The sequence below is a fragment of the Heterocephalus glaber genome, unplaced genomic scaffold (genome assembly GCF_053883595.1).
Source record: "Heterocephalus glaber isolate CG9 unplaced genomic scaffold, H.glaber_assembly_v1.0 deba00001666, whole genome shotgun sequence".
Lineage (NCBI taxonomy): Eukaryota > Metazoa > Chordata > Mammalia > Rodentia > Bathyergidae > Heterocephalus > Heterocephalus glaber.
Genome location: NW_028258406.1, coordinates 18713740 through 18736744, shown reverse-complemented (window position 1 = coordinate 18736744; position 23005 = coordinate 18713740). Strand labels below are relative to the sequence as shown.

The 23005-nt window shown below is 38.4% G+C and overlaps 2 protein-coding genes across 28 annotated transcripts in view; one reads left to right on the top strand and one right to left on the bottom strand.

The window, feature by feature from the left end:
* Positions 1 to 22446, bottom strand: part of LOC147822277 (uncharacterized) — a 246524-nt gene extending 224078 nt beyond the window's left edge. For all 4 annotated transcript variants that reach the window (XM_087197424.1, XM_087197425.1, XM_087197426.1 and 1 more), the window contains exon 1: positions 22038 to 22446. In XM_087197424.1, the coding sequence (XP_087053550.1) occupies positions 22038 to 22446 (409 nt within the window). The remainder of the gene's footprint in view (positions 1 to 22037) is intronic.
* Positions 22047 to 23005, top strand: part of Rcbtb2 (RCC1 and BTB domain containing protein 2) — a 49865-nt gene continuing 48906 nt past the window's right edge. For 7 of the 24 annotated variants that reach the window (XM_004844179.4, XM_004844178.4, XM_021257852.2 and 4 more), the window contains exon 1: positions 22511 to 22684. The gene's annotated coding sequence lies outside the window, so the exon portion shown is untranslated. Of the gene's footprint in view, positions 22208 to 22236; positions 22272 to 22399; positions 22685 to 23005 lie in introns of those variants that run through there. The other 17 variants (XM_087197420.1, XM_021257845.2, XM_087197418.1 and 14 more) reach the window with 8 other exon arrangements.

The following is a 23005-nucleotide window of genomic DNA, read 5'->3' as shown; positions in this document are numbered from 1 at the left end:
GGCAGGGTATTTTAAAGGAGAAATAATAAGATGATATTGAGCAAGAAGAAATTTCAGGATGAGCTCAGAAAAACAAGATTTATCAAATTTCTCAGTATAATCAGTCGAGTCATTGTACTGTATAATGTTGTTTGGGCTATTAATATTAATAATAGTAATCATCACCTATTATGAATCCACTGTAGAGAACAATTTTTTGCAGCAGTAGAGAGAACAGACAGGCTTAAAGAAAAATGTCCCTTCAATTCTGTGATGCCAGGCACAATATAAATTCTAAGAACAAAGGTCTTAACCACCTCATTATCAAAAAATACTATCTGACTGTATGTAAGGCAAGTGCTTTCTTCCACACTTTACTCTTTTAATTAAAGATGATGATTCTTAATATGACTGACTCAGCAGACAAAACACTGGAACCAAGGTTAGTTGGGAGCATTTGTGCTTCTTACTATTTTACTTTCTGAATTAATTCACAATATAAACTTATTTTGTCATTGTGTGAAGAAATAAGGTAAAGGATATAAATAGAATGTTAGGAGAAGAATGCATATATTTAATAAAACATTTTAATGGAAATTTTTATTGTGATAATTGTAAGTTTATATCCAGTTGTAAGCAAAAATACAGAGAATATCTTTACTAGTTTCCCCCATTTTACACAACTATGGTATGATATCACAACCAAGATACTGACACTGATGCAATCTACCTGTTTTATTCGTATTTCCCCACTTCAACATGTAAATATTTGTGTTTGTGCATTTAATGCCATACAATTTTGTTTCATATGTAGGTTCATGTATCCATCACCACAGTCAACACACAAAACATTTCATCACCACAAGGATCCCTCCCTGTTTTCCTTTTATAACAAAACTTACCTGTGCCCTCCTCCATCTTTAACCACTATCAGCTACTAACCATTACTATTTTCCATTTCTAAGTTCTATCATTGTGGGTTGAGGATGTAGCTCAGTGATAGAGTGCTTGCCTAGCATGCACTAGACCCTGGGTAAAAAAAAGTTACATAAATGGAAACATATAGTATGAAAACTTTTAAGATACATCTTTTGCAAATGAAAAGGGAGCCAAGAGATTGGAGGTGGGGAAGCAGAGGAAAGAAGGGGAAGTAAATAAGAATTAAGATATGTTATGTACATGTACCAACTCTCCACAATGAATATAATCATTGTGCACTGCAAATATGTACTAATAAAAATTTAAAAATAAAAAAATTGGCTTTTTATTTTCACTCAGCATAATTTCTTGAAGATTCATCCAAGTTATTGTTTGTATCAACAGTTTTTTTCCTTTTAATTCCTAAATAGTAGTCCAATGGAATGTATATACCACAGTTTGTTTAATCATTTACTCATTGAAAGACATCTGATCTGTTTCTAGTTTTTAACTATTTCAGAAAACTCCCATGAACATTCATGTATAGGTTTTCATTTTATTTGTTCAAGATCCCAATTGCTAGGTCACATGCTAATCACGTTAGCCTTATAAGAAATCATCAGACTGTTTTCAGAGTGGCTGTACAATTTTGTCTTCCCACCAACAATGTAGGAGCAATCTAATTTCTTCACATCCTTACCACTATTTTTTTTATTTTAATCATTCAGATGGGTGTGCAGTAATATGTTGTCAATTTGAACACTTCTAATGGCAAGTGATATTGACCACCTTTTCATCTTACTTGCCAGTTGTATTACCTCTTCAGTGAGATGTCTTTTCATGATTTTGTCTATTTTCTAATTGATTTGTCTGAGGTTTTTAAATGTTGAGCTTTGAGAATTTCTTATATTTTCTAAATGTCAGCCCCTTGTTGAATATATTATTTATAAATATTTTCTCTTAGTCTGTACTTCTATATATATCCGTGTGTGTGAATGTGTGTGTGTGTGTGTGTGTGTTACTAGGGATAGAAACTAGCAGTGCTCTACCACTGAATTACACTCTCAATTTTTTCTTAAATTTTATTTTGAGCCAGACCCTTGTTAATTTGCCCAGGCTAGCCTTGAACTTGCTATCTTCCCGTCTCATCTTCCCAAGTATCTGGGACTACAGTTGTCTGTCACTGCACCTGGCTTGTGCTTTTTTCTTTTCATTTTTTACACTGGCTTTCAAAAGGCAAAACTTTATTTTGACGAGGCCTTATTTATCAATTTTTCCATTTATGGATCTTGCTTTTGGTGTCAAGTCTAAGAACTTTTTGCCTAATCCCAAATCCTGAAAGTTTTCTCCTGGTTTTTGAAATTTTAAGTTCATGTTGAGTTTATGTTTATATAATATATGAGACTTTGGTTGAGTTTTGGTTTTGTTTTTTAGGGGGGTTTCCCAAGATTTTCCCCATTTAATTACAGTTGTTTTGAATTGTCAAATCATTTTTCTGTGTGAATTGATATGATCGTACTACTTTTATTCTTTAGTCTGTTGATGTATCATCGACTAATTCTGAACACTGAACTGATCTTAGATTCCAGGAGTAACTCTCAACTGGCTTTGGTATATAGTTCTTTTATACAATTAATAATTAATTGTATTATTATAAAATATTGGCTTTAATATTTTAAAATAATTTTTGTATATAAAATCATAAGAGTTATTGGCCTATAGATATCTTTTGTTCTTTTATTTTGTCTTTTATCATGATTGTTGGCATAATACTGAGCTCATAAGATGCCTTGGTATGTGTTTCTGCCTCTTCTATTTCTGGAAGAGATTATATAAAATTGGTGTTAGCTTTTCTCTACACATTTGGTTGAATTTTTCAGTGAAAATATCTGTGCCTAAAGATTTATTTTTCACACAATTTTAAGTTGTGAATTCAGTTTCTCTTATAGTTATAGCTATTCAGATTATCTACATCATCTTGGTTGAGATTAGTTGTTTGTGGTCTTTAAGAAATAAGTCCATTTCTTCAAATTGTCACATATATAAAGGTTTGTTCAGGGTAGTTTGTGTGTGTGTGTGTGTGTGTGTGTTACTGGGGATTTAACCCAGGGAATTAAGCATGCTAAACAAGTGTTCTACCACTGAGGTGCATCCCTAGTCCTTGTTTATTTTTTATTTTGTGGCAGTCTTCTAAATTGTTCAAATTGGCCTGGAATTTGCACTGTTTCTGTCTCAGGCTTCAAGTAACCGCGGTTATAGGTGTGCATAGTAGTTGCAAGATTTATAGTAATACTTCCTGCTCTATTTTCAATGATTATTTACTGTGTGCTTTGGCTATGAGGGCTGAACTGAGTAGCTGCAACAGGGATCATCTGACCTTCAGAGGGCCCTTTACAGGAAATATCTGTCAATCTCTTAGGTTTATTTTTATTTTTATTTGTTTGGCCTACAAATAGATTAAGTCTAAATATGAGAAATTCAGCATTATACATTTTTTATTTCAAAGCTTTGATATAGCAGCATACAAAGGCAATATGAAAAGTAATGAATGCCATAAGAACAAAATACACATTTGTAGATTTGACACATGCTTGGATAATTAGGAAGGCTTTCTAGCTTGTACTAGCTTTGACCATGCAAGCTAAAGCTGCAACACAATCTTAACTCATGAAGAAATGTGTGATCATTCATGGACTTTAAATTTTGTCAAAAAAAAAAAAGCCAGGCACAATAGTGCATACCTGTAGTTTCAGTTATGGAGGAGGCTGAGTAGCAAGACCTTCTCTAAACATAAAAAATAAAGGGCAGGGGATGTTGCTCAGCGGTAGAATCTCAATACCATGGAGGAGGGGGTATCAGTCAAAAAATATGACTCTCTTGCTGTTGTTAGTTAAAAGTGTAAAAAAATTCTAACTTTGTAATAACATAAAGCTAATATTTAGTATGCTATAGTTTAAATTACTAGAAACATTAAAAATTATATTCTTATTCATCATTTATCAAGTGGTTTGAACTAGACCTACCTTCCTGTTATATTTCTTAAAATAAGGAGTGTCTTTTCTATACCTTGGCAAATGTTCCACTCCTAAGTTTGGATCAGCTACCAATATTTTATCCTTTGCACTTTAAATGTCATGAAATTATCTGAGTTCCTCCATTGTGAAGGTTTTACTGGTGTTCCTTCTTCTGAGGTACATTCATCTTTTATGTCACAACCACTTTTCTCACTTATGCCAATAGGTTTGCCTTCACTAAGTTTTCCTGACTATAAATCATAAAAGAAAGACAATCAAATCTGAGTATTTTTCAAATTTAAAATGTCAGCACTGGGGACATAGCTCAGCAGCAGAGCACTTACTTAGCACACAGAAGGCCTTGGGCTCAAGCTCCAGCACAGAAAACAAACAAACAAAAGCAATTCTTTAAATATTCTATAAAACAAAGGATACTGAAAGACAAATTAGTGACACAAAGAATGTATATTTCTAACAATGATTCAATAATCATACTGTGTGAAGAACTCCTATAAATTAAAAGGAAAAAGTCAAGTAACCATAGAAAACTGAGAATAATATAAAGAGAAAATTCAAAGAAATTGGGACCTAAATGACTAATTAGTATAATTATGGAAAAAATGTTCACACTGGTCAATAGTCAAAAAAATGAAGTTAAAACAAAAGAATAGCTTTTCATGTCTGTAAGACTGGCAGAATTTCTGATAATATCAAGTGTTGGCCAGAAGAAAGTCCCATACACTGCTAGCAAGAGTGGAAAATGATACATACACTTTGGGATATCATTTGGCATTAGGTAAATGATGATACCAATTTAAATATACTTAAGACAGAGAATTTCTACTTTTCAGAATATACTCTAGAGAAACTTTCACACTTATACTGAAGAGACCGTATAGCAAGATTTCATGAAATCACTGCTTGCAATAATGAAATATTGAAAAACAGCTTATATGTTCACCAGTTGGAAAATACAGCAATGTGATATTTGGTTAAACCATATCAAATTGCTGCCACCTTTCTTATATGACTAAATCTAATAAATTTATAAAATTAGATATCATGTAAGTGTTAAAACAAATGTACTAGATTAAATGTTAGAAACAAAACATTGGGTTTTAAAATCCATAGTATAATACATATAGCAAGATCACAAAAATATTTATGCAAACATCACTTCCTTAAGTCAGAACATGCATAACAATAAGTAGAGGTTTGTTTTCTTTTTTGAGCTGTTTAAAGATGCTAGAATGATCCATTCAAATCTATATTAGAGTTCTCCAGAGAAAGAACCAACATAATGTAGATAGATAGATAGATAGATAGATAGATAGATAGATAGATAATTTATTGAGGAATTGGCTTACTTAGGAAAATTGAAAAGTTCCATGATCTTCTACCTGTAAGCTAGAGGCCCAGAAAAAAAATCCAGTGGTGTAGTTTCAGTACAGCACAGAGATCTGAGAACTAGAGTTGCTCATCGTGTAAGCCCCAGTCTAAATCTGAAAGCCCAAGAACCAAGAGCAATGAAGGCCAAGAAAAGGAAAAGATGGATATATTAGGTATTTTTATTGTCACTGGGATCAAATACCTGACACCCACAAATTAAAGGAGCAAAACTTTATTTGCCTCCCAGTTTACAGTGTATTCAGTCCAAAGTTGGCTGGCTCCAAAGCAGAAATTCACAGTGGAAAGGCATGGTGGAGGAAAGCTGCTCATCCCAGAGTAGCCAGGAAGCAGAAAGAGAAGGGAGGAGCTAGCAGCAAGAATACACTTTTTCAGGTTATGCTTCCAGAGACCCATCTCTAAATAGGTCTCTCTTCTGAACATACACTCAACTACTGAATTTAAGGATTAATCCACTGAAGAGTATGGTATCCCCATTGCCCAATCATCTTCCAAACACATAAGACTTTTGAGGGACACTTTAGATCTAAACCATATCATTCTGTCCCTGTCTCCCTAAAGACTCATGTCTGTCTCATTATGCAAAATCCATTTAGTTCATTTCTAACAGTTGCCAAAATCTCAACAGTTCTAGCACTGATAGGAAGTCTGAGTCCGAAGTCTGAGTTCTGAGACTTGAGCAAACTCTTTAGTTGTGAGCCTCTGTAAACATAAAAAAGAGAGTTAAATACTTCCAACATACAATGGCATAAACATTTCCATTCCAAAAAAAGGAGGAACAGGAGGATAGAAAGAAATCAGACCAAAGCAAAGCAAGACCAAAACCCAGCAGGGCAAACATTCCCATAGGTACATGTCCACCACTGGGGCAAGTTGTGGGGAGAATGTGAACTCCAAAGAGCTTGGGACGCTCTCCCTTTACAGCATTACCAGTTGCAATCCACATGGCCTGTCTCTTGGACTGTCTTTGCCCAGTGCCTGGTACTTTGCTCAGCAGACATTCCACATTCCTGGCATGTCTAATTTTTGTGGTCTTCACTCCACCTTCAGTTTCACTCTAACAGGAGCACATTGCCTGGACTTTCAGGCCTTCCTTTGAAATCTGGGTGGAAATCTCCCTACCCCCACAACTCTTACATTCTGCATATCTGAAAATCAGCAACACATAGATGACATCTGGGACAGTTGCCAATTTTAGCAGTAGCTAGGATCCCTCTGATCCTGACTCAAGGGCTCTTAGTGCCTGAATGACTGTGATTAAATTTTTGGGAACCAATTCCCTAGACAGCCCTTCTGGGGGAGAGGGCCCAGGGGCTCTCTTCTCAAATGGGAGCTTTATAGTTTTACACCCTTGAGCCTGTGATTGGTGGAGTCTTGCTGATTCCTGAGATACCTTTAAACCATCTTTCCTATTGTTCTGATAAAAACTACTTGTCTTCTTAAGGCTGATCTTTTCAGCAATCATGCTCTCCATGGTCCTAACTTTGCAGGTGCTTCCCTTTATGATGAAACTGCAAACTTTTCACATTTGCCTTTTGTACCTGATTTTCAATATATATCTGACTTAAAATATCCAGCAGCACCCATGCCACACACTGAATATTGTCTGCTTTGAAATTTCCTCTGTTAGATTCATTAGTCTACCACCCTTAATCTCAATCTCCCATAAAATCTCAAGACATGGGCAAAATGATGACAAATTTTCTGCCAGTGTGTAACACACATGGCCTCTTGTCCAACTTCCAATGGAGTCCTTGATTCTAACTAAAACCTCCTGAGCCTGGCCTTTACTGTCTGCATTCCTATCAGAATTCTGGTTTTCTGAGTTCCAATCAGAATTTTCTACTAGGTCTGATTACTACATTCTAGGGATTCTCTAGCCCACGTCTGCCAACCTTTCCAAACTCTTCCTGCAAACTAGTTCCAAAGTTTTCTAGAGCAGATACAGTCACAACAACAACCCTGCTTCTGTGGAACCAATTTTCTGCATTAATCAGCTTTCTTGTTGCTGGAACAAAATAACCAGCACTCATAATTTAAAGGAGTAGAGGTTTATTTGGTTCACAGTTTCCGGTGGGTTCAACCAGAATGTGGCTGGCTCTGAGGTAGAAATGCATGGTGGAAGGAAAGCTGCTCATCCAATGGCAACCTGGAAGCAGAGAGAGAAGGGAGGAGCTGGAGACAAGAATATAACTTTCCAGGTTATGTCCCCAGTGACCCATACTCAATCAGGCCTTATCTACAATTAAGATAGGAGATGAAGAGGAGAAATTCCTGGAAGGAGGGGACCTGAATGGCAAAGAGAAAAAGAAGAAGCTATCTCTCCAAAAATGGTAAGAGCACCTGGTTCTAACAGGTAGACCACATCCAGGAAAGACAAGAGGGCACATATACTACAGGCTTCTGGTGGGCCCAAGATAAGCTTTTTAGAAACCACCACAAGCACCCAACTCTAAGCCATGCCTGGGCACACATGCTCTATAGTATGTCCTAAACAACTGAAAGTGATCCCAACTCAATTATAATTAATTATAATCTTATTTACATTGTGGTTATGAGCCCTCTTCCCACCCCGTGGGCTTTGAGCACCATGACAGTTCCTGAAAGTTCCATATGAAGACAAAAACCCAGGCTCCAACAGAAAGAAGGAGACATCCTTGATTGAAGTGAATTGCTCACCAGTTTGAAGAGCTACTCCCTCTCTGTAAAAAACCACAGATAGGATCTGAAATCTGGCTTCTTTGAAGATGTGAGCTCTTTTCACTAGCCCACTCCCACCCTAAGGAGTGTAACCTGACTAGTAAATCTATTCATGTCCTGCTCAAATCTTTGTTCAGGATATCAAGAACCTAGAACAATCACAACCCTGACAACACAAACAGCACATTTACCTAGTGAACTCATCAACGGATGAATCTTCCCCTATGATCCAATCACCTTCCAAACACATGAGACTTGGGGGGTGGGTAATTTAGATCTAAATCAAAACAATGGATATCTCAGAGAGAGAAAATTTACTGTTCTTCTGCCTTTTGTTCTGTTTAGGTCCTGAACAAATTTGATGGTTCCCATTCCATTAGCAAGGGCAGATCTTTGTTCAGTCTCCTGATTCAAACACTAATGTCTTCCAGAAATAGTCCCACAAATGTTCCCAGACATGGTTTACTCCAAATAATGCCATCAAATTATTAATACACTAATAGATTGACTAATCCACTAATGAAGTTACAGCCTTCATAATCAAATTATTTTCCAAAAGCCCCACCTCTGAGTAAAAGAATTTGAAGAACTTGGGTTTTGGGTCTATACCTTACAGTAACCAGGGTGAGAGAAGTGGCTTTGGGAGAGTGTTCAGCACTTCCTTCCCATAGCACCTTGATATACCACTCATACTGAGAGTGGTGATTAGGAAAAAGGCAGCCAAAAATTACAAATGTCCTTTGTACCATTCTCATTCATTACTTTCATTTCAATTTATTTCTTATTTGCCAAGTAACCTGTTAGCAGTTATTAATCCAAAGAGAAGACAATTACAGAAAATAAATAATTTTATGCAATATCAATAAATTTCCAGAGCTAGAAAATAAGTCGATGCTATTAATTGAGTAAAAATTGCAAACATTCTCCATTTATTCCTCAGGATTTCCCATGTATATCACATCAATACTAAATTTGTTTTAAGTAACTATTAAGGTTGACACACTTCTATTATTTCTTTTCTTTGTTTTGCTCGAGTCTCTTCATATCTAAAAGGTCATTATTTACTCCCATTGTATATTCCAAAAAAAACAACAAAAACTAAACTTCTTAGCAGTGAAGTCAAGGCTTTCTCAGTTTTCACTTCAATATAGTAGATGGCATACCCATCAATATCAATTAAAATAGGCTCAGCTCAATATGCGGAGAGCTTATAAAAACAGTGGTTTAAAGTAGACAAAAGGCAACTGTGCAATGGTCAGAAATTCAGTCTCTTTCTAAGTTGTTACTCTGTCATCCTCTACATGTAGCTTTCATCTTGTGGTCTGGCCATCATACCCAGATTGTGGCTAAAGAGAAGGAGAAAAAGTAGAGAATGCATCCCCTAAGGACAATTTCAGAAAGTTACATACATGATCATATACTTATATTCCATTGCCCAGAACTTGTCTAGGACAGGTAAGAAATATCACTTTTATTCTAAGTGGCTAGTACACAGTAAATTGTGGAGCTTCAATTCCTAAAAGAATTGATACCATGGAAATATCAGGTAGCTTTTGCCATGCCATCTTCCTCCCTTTCTTTTTTCCTTTGCCAAACAAGGGAGTATCAATTTAGTTCCTAAATAGTAACCTGGTCAGTTTTACTGGCCACCTCATAGAAAAAGGCCTTACACAGGAATGCATAAATATACTTGTAAATCTGCTTGGATCCTCTGCTCCATTTCTCCAAGGAAGCTTCCAAGAACTAAATTAGTTAGCTGATCAAGTCTTGTTCTGAAGGATGATCTAAGCGTCTTTGTTTGCTCTTGTTCTCCTCACTTACAAATGCTGGATTGCTCTCATGACAGCAGTTTCCTGGTGGCTTGCTTTGGGCATGCATGGGGTGTGAATCAAATGCTCCCTTCCACTTTACCAGAAAATTGTATTTTACTGAGAACAGCTAAGACAAAAAATAAAATTAGTACATTCACTTTAATTGTAAAGAAAAACTACTTGGAATCAACGTTAGAACCTCGTGGAAATGCTGAAGTAAAAATCAGTAGTAACTAAATTGTTCTGCACTACAGAAGGAACCGGAGACTGTAAAAAACCAGAGGCTGTAAGGGCTCAGAGGCTGTAAAGTAGAAGGATCAGAAAGAAAACCACCTACAGTAGGCCAGGGAACCAGACAGATGAGATCTGTCAATGGAAATTTGCAGGGTGTGTGTTGTGGATATGCCTGTCAATCTTTTTTTTCCTCCTCTATAAAATATTCAGTAAACTTTACTTTGCTGCTAAGAGCTTGTATGAGCAGATATTTCATGAAATTAAGAGAGTTGGGCACAGGTTAGCTCAGTGGTTCTGGCGCCTGCCTCTCAAGTGCGCAAGGTCCCAAGTTCGATCCCCGGTACCAAAAAAAATAAAAAGCGGGAGTGATTTGGGCTGGGGATTTAGCTCAGAGGTTCCAGTGCCTGCCTTGCAAGCACAAGGTCCCGAGTTCAATCCCCAGTACCAAAACAAAAAACAAAACAAAAGAGAGTTGGACAGTCTGCAGAAAACCAAGACTAATTTAAGGAAGAGAGAAGGAAAAGAGAAGGAAGAGAGAAGGAAAGTAATTAGCGAAGTCTAGAGAGCAATTTACCTTTGGCATAGAAAAAATTAATATTATTTCTTTCTTTTCTCTCTCTCCATACCTCTCAATCTCTGTCTGTCTCATTTCCTCTCAAGTCTGCCTCTGCTTTCCTCTGTCTGTGGGTCTCACCATTTTCCTTTCTACCGAAGACAGATGTGTCAGCTTTCTATCACCATGACAAAATACCCGAAAAAAAACAGCTTAAAATTGAAAGATTTATTTTGGCTCATGGTTTCAGAGGTTTCAATCCACAGTCACTTGGCTCATTTGCTTCTGGGTCTGTTGTGAGGTAGTACATCATGGCAGAAGGGCTTAAGGGAAGAAAGTTTTTCATCTCATGGGAGCCAGGAGAGAGAGAGAGAGAGAGAGAGAGAGAGAGAGAGAGAGAGAGAGTCAGAGATAGACAAGACAAAGGAAGGGGCCAGGGACAAGATATACTTCCCAAGGGCATGGCTCATAATGCATAATCCACTTCTTTCAATCAGGCCCACCTCTCAAACATGTCATCAAATCATGAATGGATCAGTGAATTACTCCACTGATGAAGCTAGAGCCCCCATGATCCAATCACTTCCCCAGAGCCCCATATTGTTGAACTGGGAACCTAAATATTGTTGCACTAAGAACCAAGCCTTCAATTACTGAGCTTTTGGGGGACATTCCCAATCCAAAGCATAACGACAGGCTTCCTCCATACAGTTAGGGCAACCACAGATTCACATTCTCCTACCCCAGAAATCACAACAGAAAAGCATCCCTCATCACACTTATATATCAATATAAAGGAAGATTCTGTTCCTGCTGAATCATTTACCTATTCTTAGACCAATCAGAATATCAAGCATATAAATGAATCATTATGGCCCAGTCTGGGTCACTTAATTTCTTCATGACCAATAAGTACTGGGCAGTATAACTGACAGCCTGTCCCCTAGTCCATTTATTGATATAATAAAACACCTGAGACTGAGTAATTTATAAATACAGAAACTTATTTTTTACAGTTTTGGAGACTGGATAGTCCAAGATAAAGGTTCTGGTGTTCAGTGCATCCCTTCTTACTGTACACATCTTCATATGGCAGAAGGCAAAGGGAATAAGAGCCCAAACTGCCCTCATCATGCCCTTGTATAATGGGCTAATCCACTTAACAACTTCCAAGAGACCCCCACCTCCTAACACTATTGTATCAGGGATTAAGTTTCTAACCCATGAATTTAGGTAGATACATTTCAGGCTGTAACACACCCCTACCCAGACTTTATAGAGTTGGAAAGAGTTACTCAGTGTAAATGACATTACTGTGACCAAATGTAATGGTCAGGCACAAAATGAGATTCTCATGAAATAGTTTCTTGTGTTCCACTGCAATTTACATGCATATCCTAAATGTAGTGAAAAACTGAGATAAAATGAATAAGATAGATCAAAACTCATTTTATCTCCTCATTATCTATATCAGGTCTGTTATGCCACATGATTCATTCTCTAATATACTGTAAAAAGGGGCTAAATTAAGACAGACTTGGGCATTAACATCTTTAAGTTTTTCATTTATTAAAGAGGACAGTAACATAGTGCTTATCTCATGGAGTTATTGTGAGGATTAAAATAGGTTATAGATGGGCCACGGATTTAACTCAGTGGCACTGCGCTTGCCTTCCAAGTGCAAGGTCCTGAGTTCGATCCCAGTACCAAAAAAAAAAAAAATAGATCATAGGTAAGGACTTAGCACAATGGCTGACACATAACATGCATACTATGAATATTATCATTATGACTGAGTGTGCTTATACCTGGTAAATAGTAAGTACTCAATAAATGTTAGTTCTTTTTCTCCTTAATAGAAGTTCTTGTTGCCATGGTTCCACATATTAAATCATTTTCTATGTCTTATCACTAATTTATATTTTAAAGCCAAATCATCTTAGGGCAAAGGAAATGCACAGAGACAATAGTTTGGGAGTACAAAGCTAAAAACATCAGCCTTGCATCTAAAAGCTGGTATTGACCTGCGATCACACCCTATGTGAGCAAAGAGACATGTGCTAGTGTTAAATTATCATCTTCCAGTCCCAAACCCTAAAAAAAAGAAAAAAAAAGGAGTAGAAGGGGAGGGAAGCAGTAGGCTTTCTGAGGACTGACTTTTTGGGGCAAGAATTCCTCTGAGCTTTTAGGCAGATATGAGAGACATACATGAGCCCTGAACTCTTTTAAGTGGCCCCGCTGGGAAAAGAAAGAAAAGCAAGGTATGAGGCCACAGGAACAAGGAAAACTGGCTAAACTGGGGCCTAGATGTCTCAATAAATTAAGTAGGTGGCAGATGCTGGGTCAGAGGTGGAGACAAGAGGAGGAACACTGGTCAGAAATGCTAAGTAATATATGGAGAGAGAGGATTTTAGGAAATTGAAGCCGAGGTATGCTGAGGAAGTAGTCAGGCTATCAAAAGTCAGGCAGCATTTCATCACATCTTCCTGGTTTCTTGAAGATAAAATTCCTTCCTGCCTATATTTGGCAGCCCAGTTGTAGATCACTGATTGCTAATTGATTCCTCGTTTGCCTAGTATCACTCTTCATTTCTCCTTCTCTATTACTCCTGGACTAAGATTAACAGATGTTTGTGTGGCAATGTTGCGACAGGGTTTAGTTCACAGGCCATACCCCAACCCCAACTGGGTAGCTTCAGGAGTCATAACCAAGAATTTCTCATCAATCTCTCTCCCAGTTTTAATTTTGGAGACCATAAAGCTGGGTTTACCTCACTTACCACATGGGTAATTATTTCAATGTACAAAGAGAGTTAAGATTTCCATTTTGTTTCTCATTCCACTAAGATATATATGAGACCATCAGTTCTAATTATACTATTGAGTTTCAGAAACATTATATCTGACCTTGCAAATGAGAGGAGGCAGTTTCCAATGTTTCTCTGGTGGCTTGGGGCTGAGGCACAAAACCCTAGTTAGGAAACAGCTTAGCAGATAGGGATCTCAGAAGGAGGGAGTATCGAATAGACACTTGTACTAAATAAGAGTCTCAGCAAAGGTTCTTCTAAGTGGGATTCTTAAACTTTCCACCAGCTGAGATGACCCTCTTGACCCAGAGCAAAACTGAGATCCTCAACTTTAAATGGCTTGGAGGGGAGACAGTACCTGTCCTTCCTCCAGGTTGCAGATTTACTACAGTATCTTTTGTAGACCATGTTGGTTCGGGTGGTATAGTAAGGTCAGGTTTGACCTCTTGGTGTTCTGGAGAAGCCTTCTAAAGGCCTTGTCTTATCTCTGACTAGACTTCAGGACAGACTGTCCTCTGAAAGGCAATATGGGTGAAGATGCTGTTCTAAAGGAAGGCTGTAAGTGATGTCAACATTTCCAGAAGTTATAAGACTCCAAGATAAAGGTGGGAGGAACACACCTCACTCGAGACCCTGAAGATGGAACAGGGTAAGAATGTCATAACAAGGAAGAAGGCTGTGATATAACCCTGGAATCCATGGCCTACTGATTTTGTACTGTGATCAGGACCAAAGCTCTATTTTTATGGCAAAGTGATTCCCACTGTCAGCAATCAGCTGAATGGGAGGGTCTATTCAACTAACACACAATCTGCAGATGACCTGGCTCAAAGTTCAATCACATCCATATTGGCTGTCAAGGGCAAGCTATTCCCTTAGATTTCTGACCCCAGGGTGGACATAAATACCTTTGTTTTCAGTTTACCTTGTACTAGGTGAGATAAGCTAAATCCTTCTGAATATTCTGTTGATGCTTGGGAAGAACTCAAGAGAAATGATCACAGAGGGTATGTAATGTAAATGTTCACCTAATCCTTGCTTTCTCTTCTTCTCTCCATCTCAAAGCTATTGTTCAAATTCCTCTGGACTCCTGCAGCCATTTATCAATTTGTTTTCTTACATCCATCTGTTCCCCTCCTCTTATTCTGAATGTATCTACTCTGTTTAAGTTCAACTGTGCCCTATGAGAACTGCTTTTCCAGACTCTTCTTAAGCTTCAGGTTCCTGAGTGTCTTCCTGGTGTTTCCAACTTCAGATTTTTGAGGCCCAGGAGAGCAAAGTTCTCTCCTATATTGAATTTTCCATAGCAATTTTTAATGCAGGACACACAACAATTATTCTATTTCCTTCATCTACTGTGGTGGTCAGCCTGGCCTCCAGTCCCCGTGCAACATCCTGTCAGGACCAGCAATGCAAAAGGGAAGAAAGACTTCTTTTCAGTTTTACTCTAGAGGCCTAGCATTTAAAAAAAAATGTTTTTGGTTTTAAGAATTTGTAGTTTCTTAGGAGAATTGGATAGACCAAAGAAATTGAAATTTCTTAAATGTAGACAAAAGGGACTACTTATCACTTTAATTAGTAAGTGAAAAATGTACCAATTTTATTTTCCTGGCTGAATGGAAAATGTCTTCCTAATAAAACATATGTTTTTCTGAAAAGTGTTTTCTCTAACAGGATGATTATGTTCCATTGGGCTAAAATATTAATTATAATAAGAAGCTGCACAAAGAAAAATGTTCAGATAAGGAAACACTTAAATGTTCCAGAAAAAATGTTTATCAGGAAATGTTATTCTAGAATCAAAACATTTCCTATTTCCAGATCAAGCCGTGGAAAAAATTATATGATATTAGTAATGAGGTCTTATATAAAAATAATTTTCATGATAGGACTACGTATTTAGAAAAAAATACATTATAAGTAATATGAGCTAAATAAAAATCACCTCAAATCATTCTTTTATAAAAGTTTATTATTCACATAAAAAAATGTAAACTTTATAGAAAAATACAGGAGTGTAGAAATTAGTCAACATCTCACCACTCAGAGATGACCATTTTTTACTATTTAAGAGAATATATTTCCAGGGGCCAGGGATTTAGCTCAGTGGTTCCGCTGCCTGCGTCACAAGTGCAAGGACCCGAGTTCAATCCCCGGTGCCAAAAAAAAAAAAAAAAGAGAATATATTTCCAAGCAGGTCTCATCAATGTAAACATACACACTTGTGTTCAATTGTACATATATAGTTTTAATGATTTGTGTTATATCAGCAATGTATCCTGATATTTTTCTCTGTCAGTAACTTTAGGTCTGCAGTATTAGTGTTCATAATTGTGCATATGTACCACATGAACCCACTGGGATGTGCCAAGTTTCAGCAACAGTTCTCCAAAGAAATCCTCATATGACAACAGTAAGAAAGTAGGAGGGGGAACTGGGTAGGTGGTGGAGGTGTCCTGTCAGAACCCTGCTAGTGAATTTCCCTGTACCACGTATCTATGGCCAGGAGCAGTCACATGCCGCTCCAGACCCTGCCAAATAAGGATGGATTGGCATGATTAGCTCTCCCCAGGATTTCTTTTCTGTGACTGATTGTGTTACTATCTAAACAAAAATCAGGGTTCTGTAATCAAGAAAAGGGTGGTCAAACACATGAAGTTTTAAGTTCAGGAATTTACAATCATTCCAACCAATGAACCAGCAACCTAGGTTGGTGACAGTTCAAGACAGCTAGTATATAAACTCATTATTTTGAAAACTGGCACATTAAGAGAAAGAATAAAATGCTTATCTTGCTTTTCCTTCATCAACTGGAAAATCAAATCATTGAGGAAGGAAGTTTTCCATTATAGAAGTATTCTAGCTAGTAAGTGAAAAAAGAAATCAGAGTAAGGATACCACTATTTCCAACATTTACTGAATTAATGAATCTAATCAAGACCTGAGACCCAATGACAAAGTTAAGAGAATTTTAGAGAGTATATTCAGGAAAATCAGATATGGGAAAATCCAGAGGATATATAATGTGGTTTCTTTAATTAATGAATATCAGGGAAACAAAAGCAGTGAGAAGGGATATCTTATTGGCTAAAAAGAACTTAGAAGACAGTTTCCATGGATAGATTTGATTTGAATTCCAAGTCACTCAAATTGTTTTTAAAAATTATGGCACTTATGAGGTATTTCAAAACTTTAACTGTAAAATATGATTACATGATTAAGGAATTAGTGTTTGCAGATATGGCAGTGGTATTTTGTATTTGTAGGAATCATAGTTGTATTTTGGTTAGGTTTTTAAAAAATTGTCCTTTTAGAGTTATTCACTGAACTATTTACATATAAAATAAGATGCTTCAAAAGGATATGACGGTGGAAAAAATGAAAGTATTAATAAAACAAGACGGTCATGAGTCTCTAATTGTTGAAGCTGAATGATGGGTAAATGGCAGTTGTTAATTTTCTATTTTTAAATGTTTGTAATTTTCTCTAATTAAAAAAAGAAGGAAAAGATAAAGAGGTGGGTTTTAGACAGTGTTCTCCATACCTTAGTTTACCCAACTAGCTTGCTATAGAATTATTTTTATGTGCTATGTTCAAACTGAATACCCAATGTGATAATATTAAGAGGTGGAATTTTTGGGAAATGATCATAAGGGCTCCACCTTCATGAAGAAATTAGTACCCTATAACAGAGATTCTTTTTGTCATGTAAGGACACAGTCAGTATTCATTCTTTGCATCATGGGAGGACATGGCAACAAGTTGCCATCTATGAAGCACAAAGCAAGCCCTTATCAGACATGAAATCTGCTGGCGCATCACCTTGGTTTTCCCAGCTTCCAAAAATGTGATCAATAAATTTCTTTTGTTTATAAGTTACCCAGTCTAATGTATTTTGTTACAGAAACCTGAGTGGATTAAGGCACCATGTTTTCCAATTATAAATAATGCTGTGATGACCATTTTTCTACATCTTTTCATACTAGTAAACTACTCAAGGTGAGATTCAAAGGGCAAATCTAATACACAAAGTCAAATTATCTTCCTCTACCAAACTATGCTTTCAGTTACATTTTAAAATTATTTAAGTGAAAATCATTGAGGTTTTTATTGGTACATTAGATTTGTAGGTATATTTTAGCAGAATGGACTGTACACTGTTTTGTTTGTTCTGCTTGTAGAGCTAGGAATGGAACCCAGAGCCTTCCACAAGCTAGGAGGCTCTATCACTGAGCTACACCTCCAGTCCCAAGTCCTATCCCCCCGACCAACCACAGAACTAGGGAGAGAACACAGGGCCATTCTACCACTGAGCTACATCCCCAGCCCTTTTGTTATTATTTAGCTTGAGGCAGGGTCTCACTAACTTGCTGAGGGGACTTGAATTTGTGATCTTCCTGCCTCAGCCCCTCTCAGTAGTAGGATTATAGGTGTGTGCCACCATGACCACCTGCATCTTCATGCCTTAAAACAGGGTGTAGCTCTTCATTCTCTCCCCTTTTGCCTTAGTAATTTTATAGTTTCATCATACTGATTTCTATATATTGATTTTATAAATGTTCCCATCACTAAATTCTGCTATTATTTCTAAAAGTTTTTCAGTTTACTTTCTTAGGTTCATAAGGTATATGTAGGTCAAGCCAAAAAGTGAGAGCAAGAAAGGTGGTATTTGACCAAGAGAGCCAGGAAAACCCAAATCCTGCCCTTGACCTCTTTCTGAGGTCCCCAGCAGAAGTACATACACCAGAAAACAAATGGTCCCTCTTATTTGCTAAGGATTTGGTCCAGACTTTAATGTTGAAGTGGATACCAAGTGTAGCTATGAGATTTAAAACTAAAGCAGGCCATGAAATCTCCTTTGTTTATTTTACCCTAGAAACCCATCTTCTCTCCTGGCTCTTATCCCCAAAATGCTGGGAAAGGCCAATCCAGGGTTGACCACTGACCAAGAAAAGCATGTGCAAAAGTAGAAAAGCATTTCTCTGATGCTGAAGGAAGCTGATTTGCAAGTTCAAAGACTGTCCAGGCCTTTCCTAGGCTGATGCATTAGATTCTTAGCCTGGTCTCCCTAGCTGAAGGCTTATCTTTCTCCCTACTGGCTCAGCTGCAGGTCTGCTCAACACAAGAACATCACATTATCCTCCTGCTTAAAATCCTTTGTGGGATTCTGTAATACATCTTGCTGGTACATTGCCATGGCCTTTTATTAGTCTACTTACCTGGGTAATTCATTTGGAAAGAGACCACATAGTTAAGTGGAAAGAGCTCCACATTGGAACCAGAGATGAATTTGAGTCCTAGTTGCTTGTCTCCACTGTAAGATGGAGCCAGAATTACTTAAATTTCAGGTTATGATTGAGATATGTCAGGAAGACCTCAGACCAAGAAAACATTTAAAAAATTACTGCTTTAACTTTAAAAAATTTTTAAATTTGTATTTTAAAGTGACTAATCAAAATTATAATATGTAACATTTTGATATATGTATAGATTATGGAACAGCTAAATCAAGCTAATATGCATTACATGTTTATTTTTATTGTGATAAGAACACTTAAAATCTCTTAGCAATTTCTAATATTCAATACACTGTTATTAACTAGAAACCATATTGTACAATAGACCTCTTGAACTTATTGTTAAAATTTCGTATCACTTGATCACAATCTCCCCACCCCCCAGTCTCAACCCTGTGTTATCATCATTTTACTCTGCTTCTATGAGCCTTACTTTTTAGATTCCACACAAGGGAAACCACATGGTATTTGTCCTACTGCACCTGCTGATTTCTCTTAAAATGTCTTCAGGGTTCATCTGTGTGGTGGCAAATGCAAATGACAGGAACTGCCTTCTTCTAAAAGGTTAATTAATATTTAACAAAGCTGCCAAGAACACAAGAGGACAGACTCTTCAAATAATGGCGTTGGGCATTTATGATAAAAAAAAACTACAAAAAATTGGAATAGATGGTCTCTACCTCAACCTGATAAAAGCCACCTATGAAAAACCAACAGCCAATATCATACTAAATGGTCCAAAACTGAAATCCTTCACACTAAAATCAAGAACAAGATAAGGATGTCCACTATCACCACTCCTGTTCAATATAGTTTTGGAAACATTAGGCATGGCAATTAGACAAGAGAAAGAAATAAAAGGAATAAAGATAGGAAATGAAGAAGTCAAATTGTCATTATTTGCAGATGACATGATACTCTATATAGAAGACCCCAAGAACTCCACCAAAAGTCTTCTAGACTTAATAACTAAATTCAGTAGAGTAGCTGGATACAAGGTCAACACACAAAAATCAATAACTTTCCTCTACACAAACAACAGACTCACCTCATAGGGCAAACAATTCCTTTCACAATAGCATCCAAAAAACTGAAAAACCTAGGAATCAACCTAACGAAAGAAATCAGCAACAGTTTTTTTGTTTTGTTTTGTTTTTGGTACCGGGGATTGGACTTGGGACCTTGTGCTTGTGCGGCAGGTGCTAGAACCACTGAGCTAAATCCCCAGCCCATGAAAGAAATCAAAGACCTCTTCTCTGAAAACTACAGCACTCTGAAAAGACAGATTGAAGATGATATCGGAAAATGGAAAGACATCCTCTGCTCCTGGGTAGGAAGGATCAATATAGTGAAAATGGCCACACTTCCAAAACTGCTATATAGATTCAATGCACTCCCAATTGAAATCCCAGCAGCATATTTCAGAGACCTTGAGAAAACAATCCAAAAATTCACTTGGAAGAAGAGACAAAGAATAGCAAAAGCAATTCTAGGTAACAGAGACATGGCAGGGGGTATCACAACCCCCCAACTTGAAACTATAGTACAAAACTACTGTGATAAAAACAGCATGGTACTGGCAAAAAAACAGACCTGAGGACCAGTGGATTAGAAGATCCAGAAACAACTCCAGATGCACTCAGACACCTCATCTTTGAGAAAGGAGCCAAACACCCTCACTGGAGGAAAGAGAGCCTCTTTAATAAATGGTGCTGGAAAAATTGGGTTTCAACTTGTCAAAGATTAAAACTACACCTGTATCTCTCAATATGCACTCAACTAAAATTGAAATGGATTAAAGATCTAAATATTAAAATAGAAACAATGAACTGGCTGGAACAGAGGTTAGGTAGAACTCTTGGAAGACATTGGTGTAGGAAAAGATTTTATGAACAAAACCTCAGTTGGCCGTGAACTAGCACAAACAATCAGCAAGTAGGATCTCTTCTTACTAAAAAGCTTCTTCACAGCAAGAGAAACCACCAACAGAATGAAGAGACAACCCAGAATGTGGGAAAAAAATTTTCACCTGCTGTTCCTCAGAAAAGGTCTACTATCTAGAATCTATAAAGAACATAAAAAAATCAGACCTCCCAAATTTAAAGACCCAATCCAAAAATGGACATCTGAAATGAACAGACATTTCTAAAACAAAGAAGTAGAAATAACAAACATATGAAAAAATGTTCAACATCACTGGTCATTTGAAAGATGCAAATGAAAACAATGCTGAGATTCCACCTCACTCCAGAAAGAACGGCTGCTATCTTGAAATCAACCAAAAACAAATGCTGGCGGGGCTCTGGGGAAAGAGGAACCCTGATCCACTGCTGGTGGGAGTGTGAACTGGTGCAACCACTGTGGAAATCAGTATGGAGATACCTCAAAGAACTAGGACTGGAAGTCCCATTTGACCCAGCTGATCCTCTGCTGGGTATTTTCCCCAAAGAATTAAGAGAATCATACCACAGTGATATATGTGCACCCATGTTCACAGCAGCACAATTTGTAACAGCTGGAACTTGGAAGCAGCCCAATTGCCCATCAACTGGAGACAGGATTAAGAAAATGTGGGTACTACTCAGTCATAAAAAATGAGAAATTAGAGACATTTATAGCTAAATGGATGCACATTGAGGTGATACTCTTAAGTGAAATAAATATGACACACGTATAAATACCGAATAGTTTCTCTGGTGTGAGAAACTGAAAGTGCATATAAGGAGTAAAAGATATAATAGATAATGTGAAATAGGAAGAAAAGGGGAAAAGGGGAAGGGATAAGTGAGAGGAGTAGGGGAAAGAAGGGAATGGAATTAATATGAGGAAATGGAAAAATGGAAACAAAGTCTTTGTAAATAGGGAGGGATGGAGGGGTTGAAGGGAGGGCAGGGAAAGGGGGAAAAATAACCAAGAGAGATTATATAAAGGTGCAAATTTCCAATGATGAATGTAATTATATTGTATACCTAAAATGTACCAATAAAATTTAAAAATAAATGGCGTTGGGAAAACTGGACAGCCCACTTGTACAATGAAATCAGTCCCTTAACTCACTTCAAAAAAAAAGAAAAATCCACACTAGATTAAAGCCTTAAAGATAAAACCTGAAACTGTAGAAGTTCAAACTGCCCCAAATCTGTACTACAAGCCTGGAGGAGGTGGACATAGTCCACTGGGGAGTTCCCAGGAAAAGGCGGAGGTGGATCCTGGGGGAGACCCCGGGGCACTGAGTCCCGGGGTCTGCGCCGAGGGGAGGGGCGGGGGCGGCTGGTAAGGGAGGAGGGGCGAGGCGCAGTCCCGTCCCCCTCCCCTCACCGCACAGCTCTTCCTTCCCCTCCCGACCGGCTGGGCTTCCCTTCGGAGTGCGTCCGCTGAGGCCGGGCCGCCACAGGGGGAGGCGCCAACTCCTGGCCTTGCTGGGCCCCCGACTGAGTAGAAACCGCGACCGAAGAGGCGGAGCACACGCAGCGCGGGCTAGCGCTGAGGTAAGGGGGTGGAGAAGAGGGGAAGCCAAGGGGAGGCGCCAGAGCTGAATCAGGACTCTCTCAGGTACCCCCGTGGGGGGCCTCCTCACTCCGGCACGGCTGCCAGGCGCCTCCTCGGCAGGGGCTATAGGGGCGAGAGCTATCCCCGGGCCTAGGGCCAAGGAGTCGCCGCGCATGCGCAAATTTGTGGTCCGGACAGGAGGCTGCACACCCGTGCGGGCCGTGGGCTGGAAATACATTGCGCCTGCGCACGGCCGCGGGCGAGGCCCACTTGAGTTTTGCAGGAGTTACGTCCTTTCTCAGGCCTTGCGCCCACGCGGTACTGCCCGTGAGTGAACCCGGGGGCCTAGGGTTGAGTTTGGCGTTGTTCTGGGACCGCGTGCCTACGAGTTGCTCAGCCTCTTAAGCTTCTGAGTTCAGGGCGCCTTGACTGGCGACCCAGCCTGAGAGTTTACCTTTCCTCCCACTCCGCTCAGTGTAGGTTGCTTGTGGTTTCATTTCTGTTGCCTCAGCCCTTGGCTCCCGACCCCTAAATGCATTTCCCTAGCTCCTGGGCCCCGAACCAGCTCGCTTACTCAGTTTCGGCTTTAGACAGTCGGCTCTGATACGGTGGGATTGGGTGGACACTGACTTTGCTAGGCAAAGCTGATTTGGAACTGGTATGGAGGAAAGGGGAGAAATTGCCTTGCTCTTCAGTGGGAAGATCCTGTTCTGCTTAGGCGGAGAAAGAACTTTACTGCCTGAGTTGAAAGTTCAGGATGGACTTTTGGCTTTTCTCTGCAGTTACATAAAATGTCG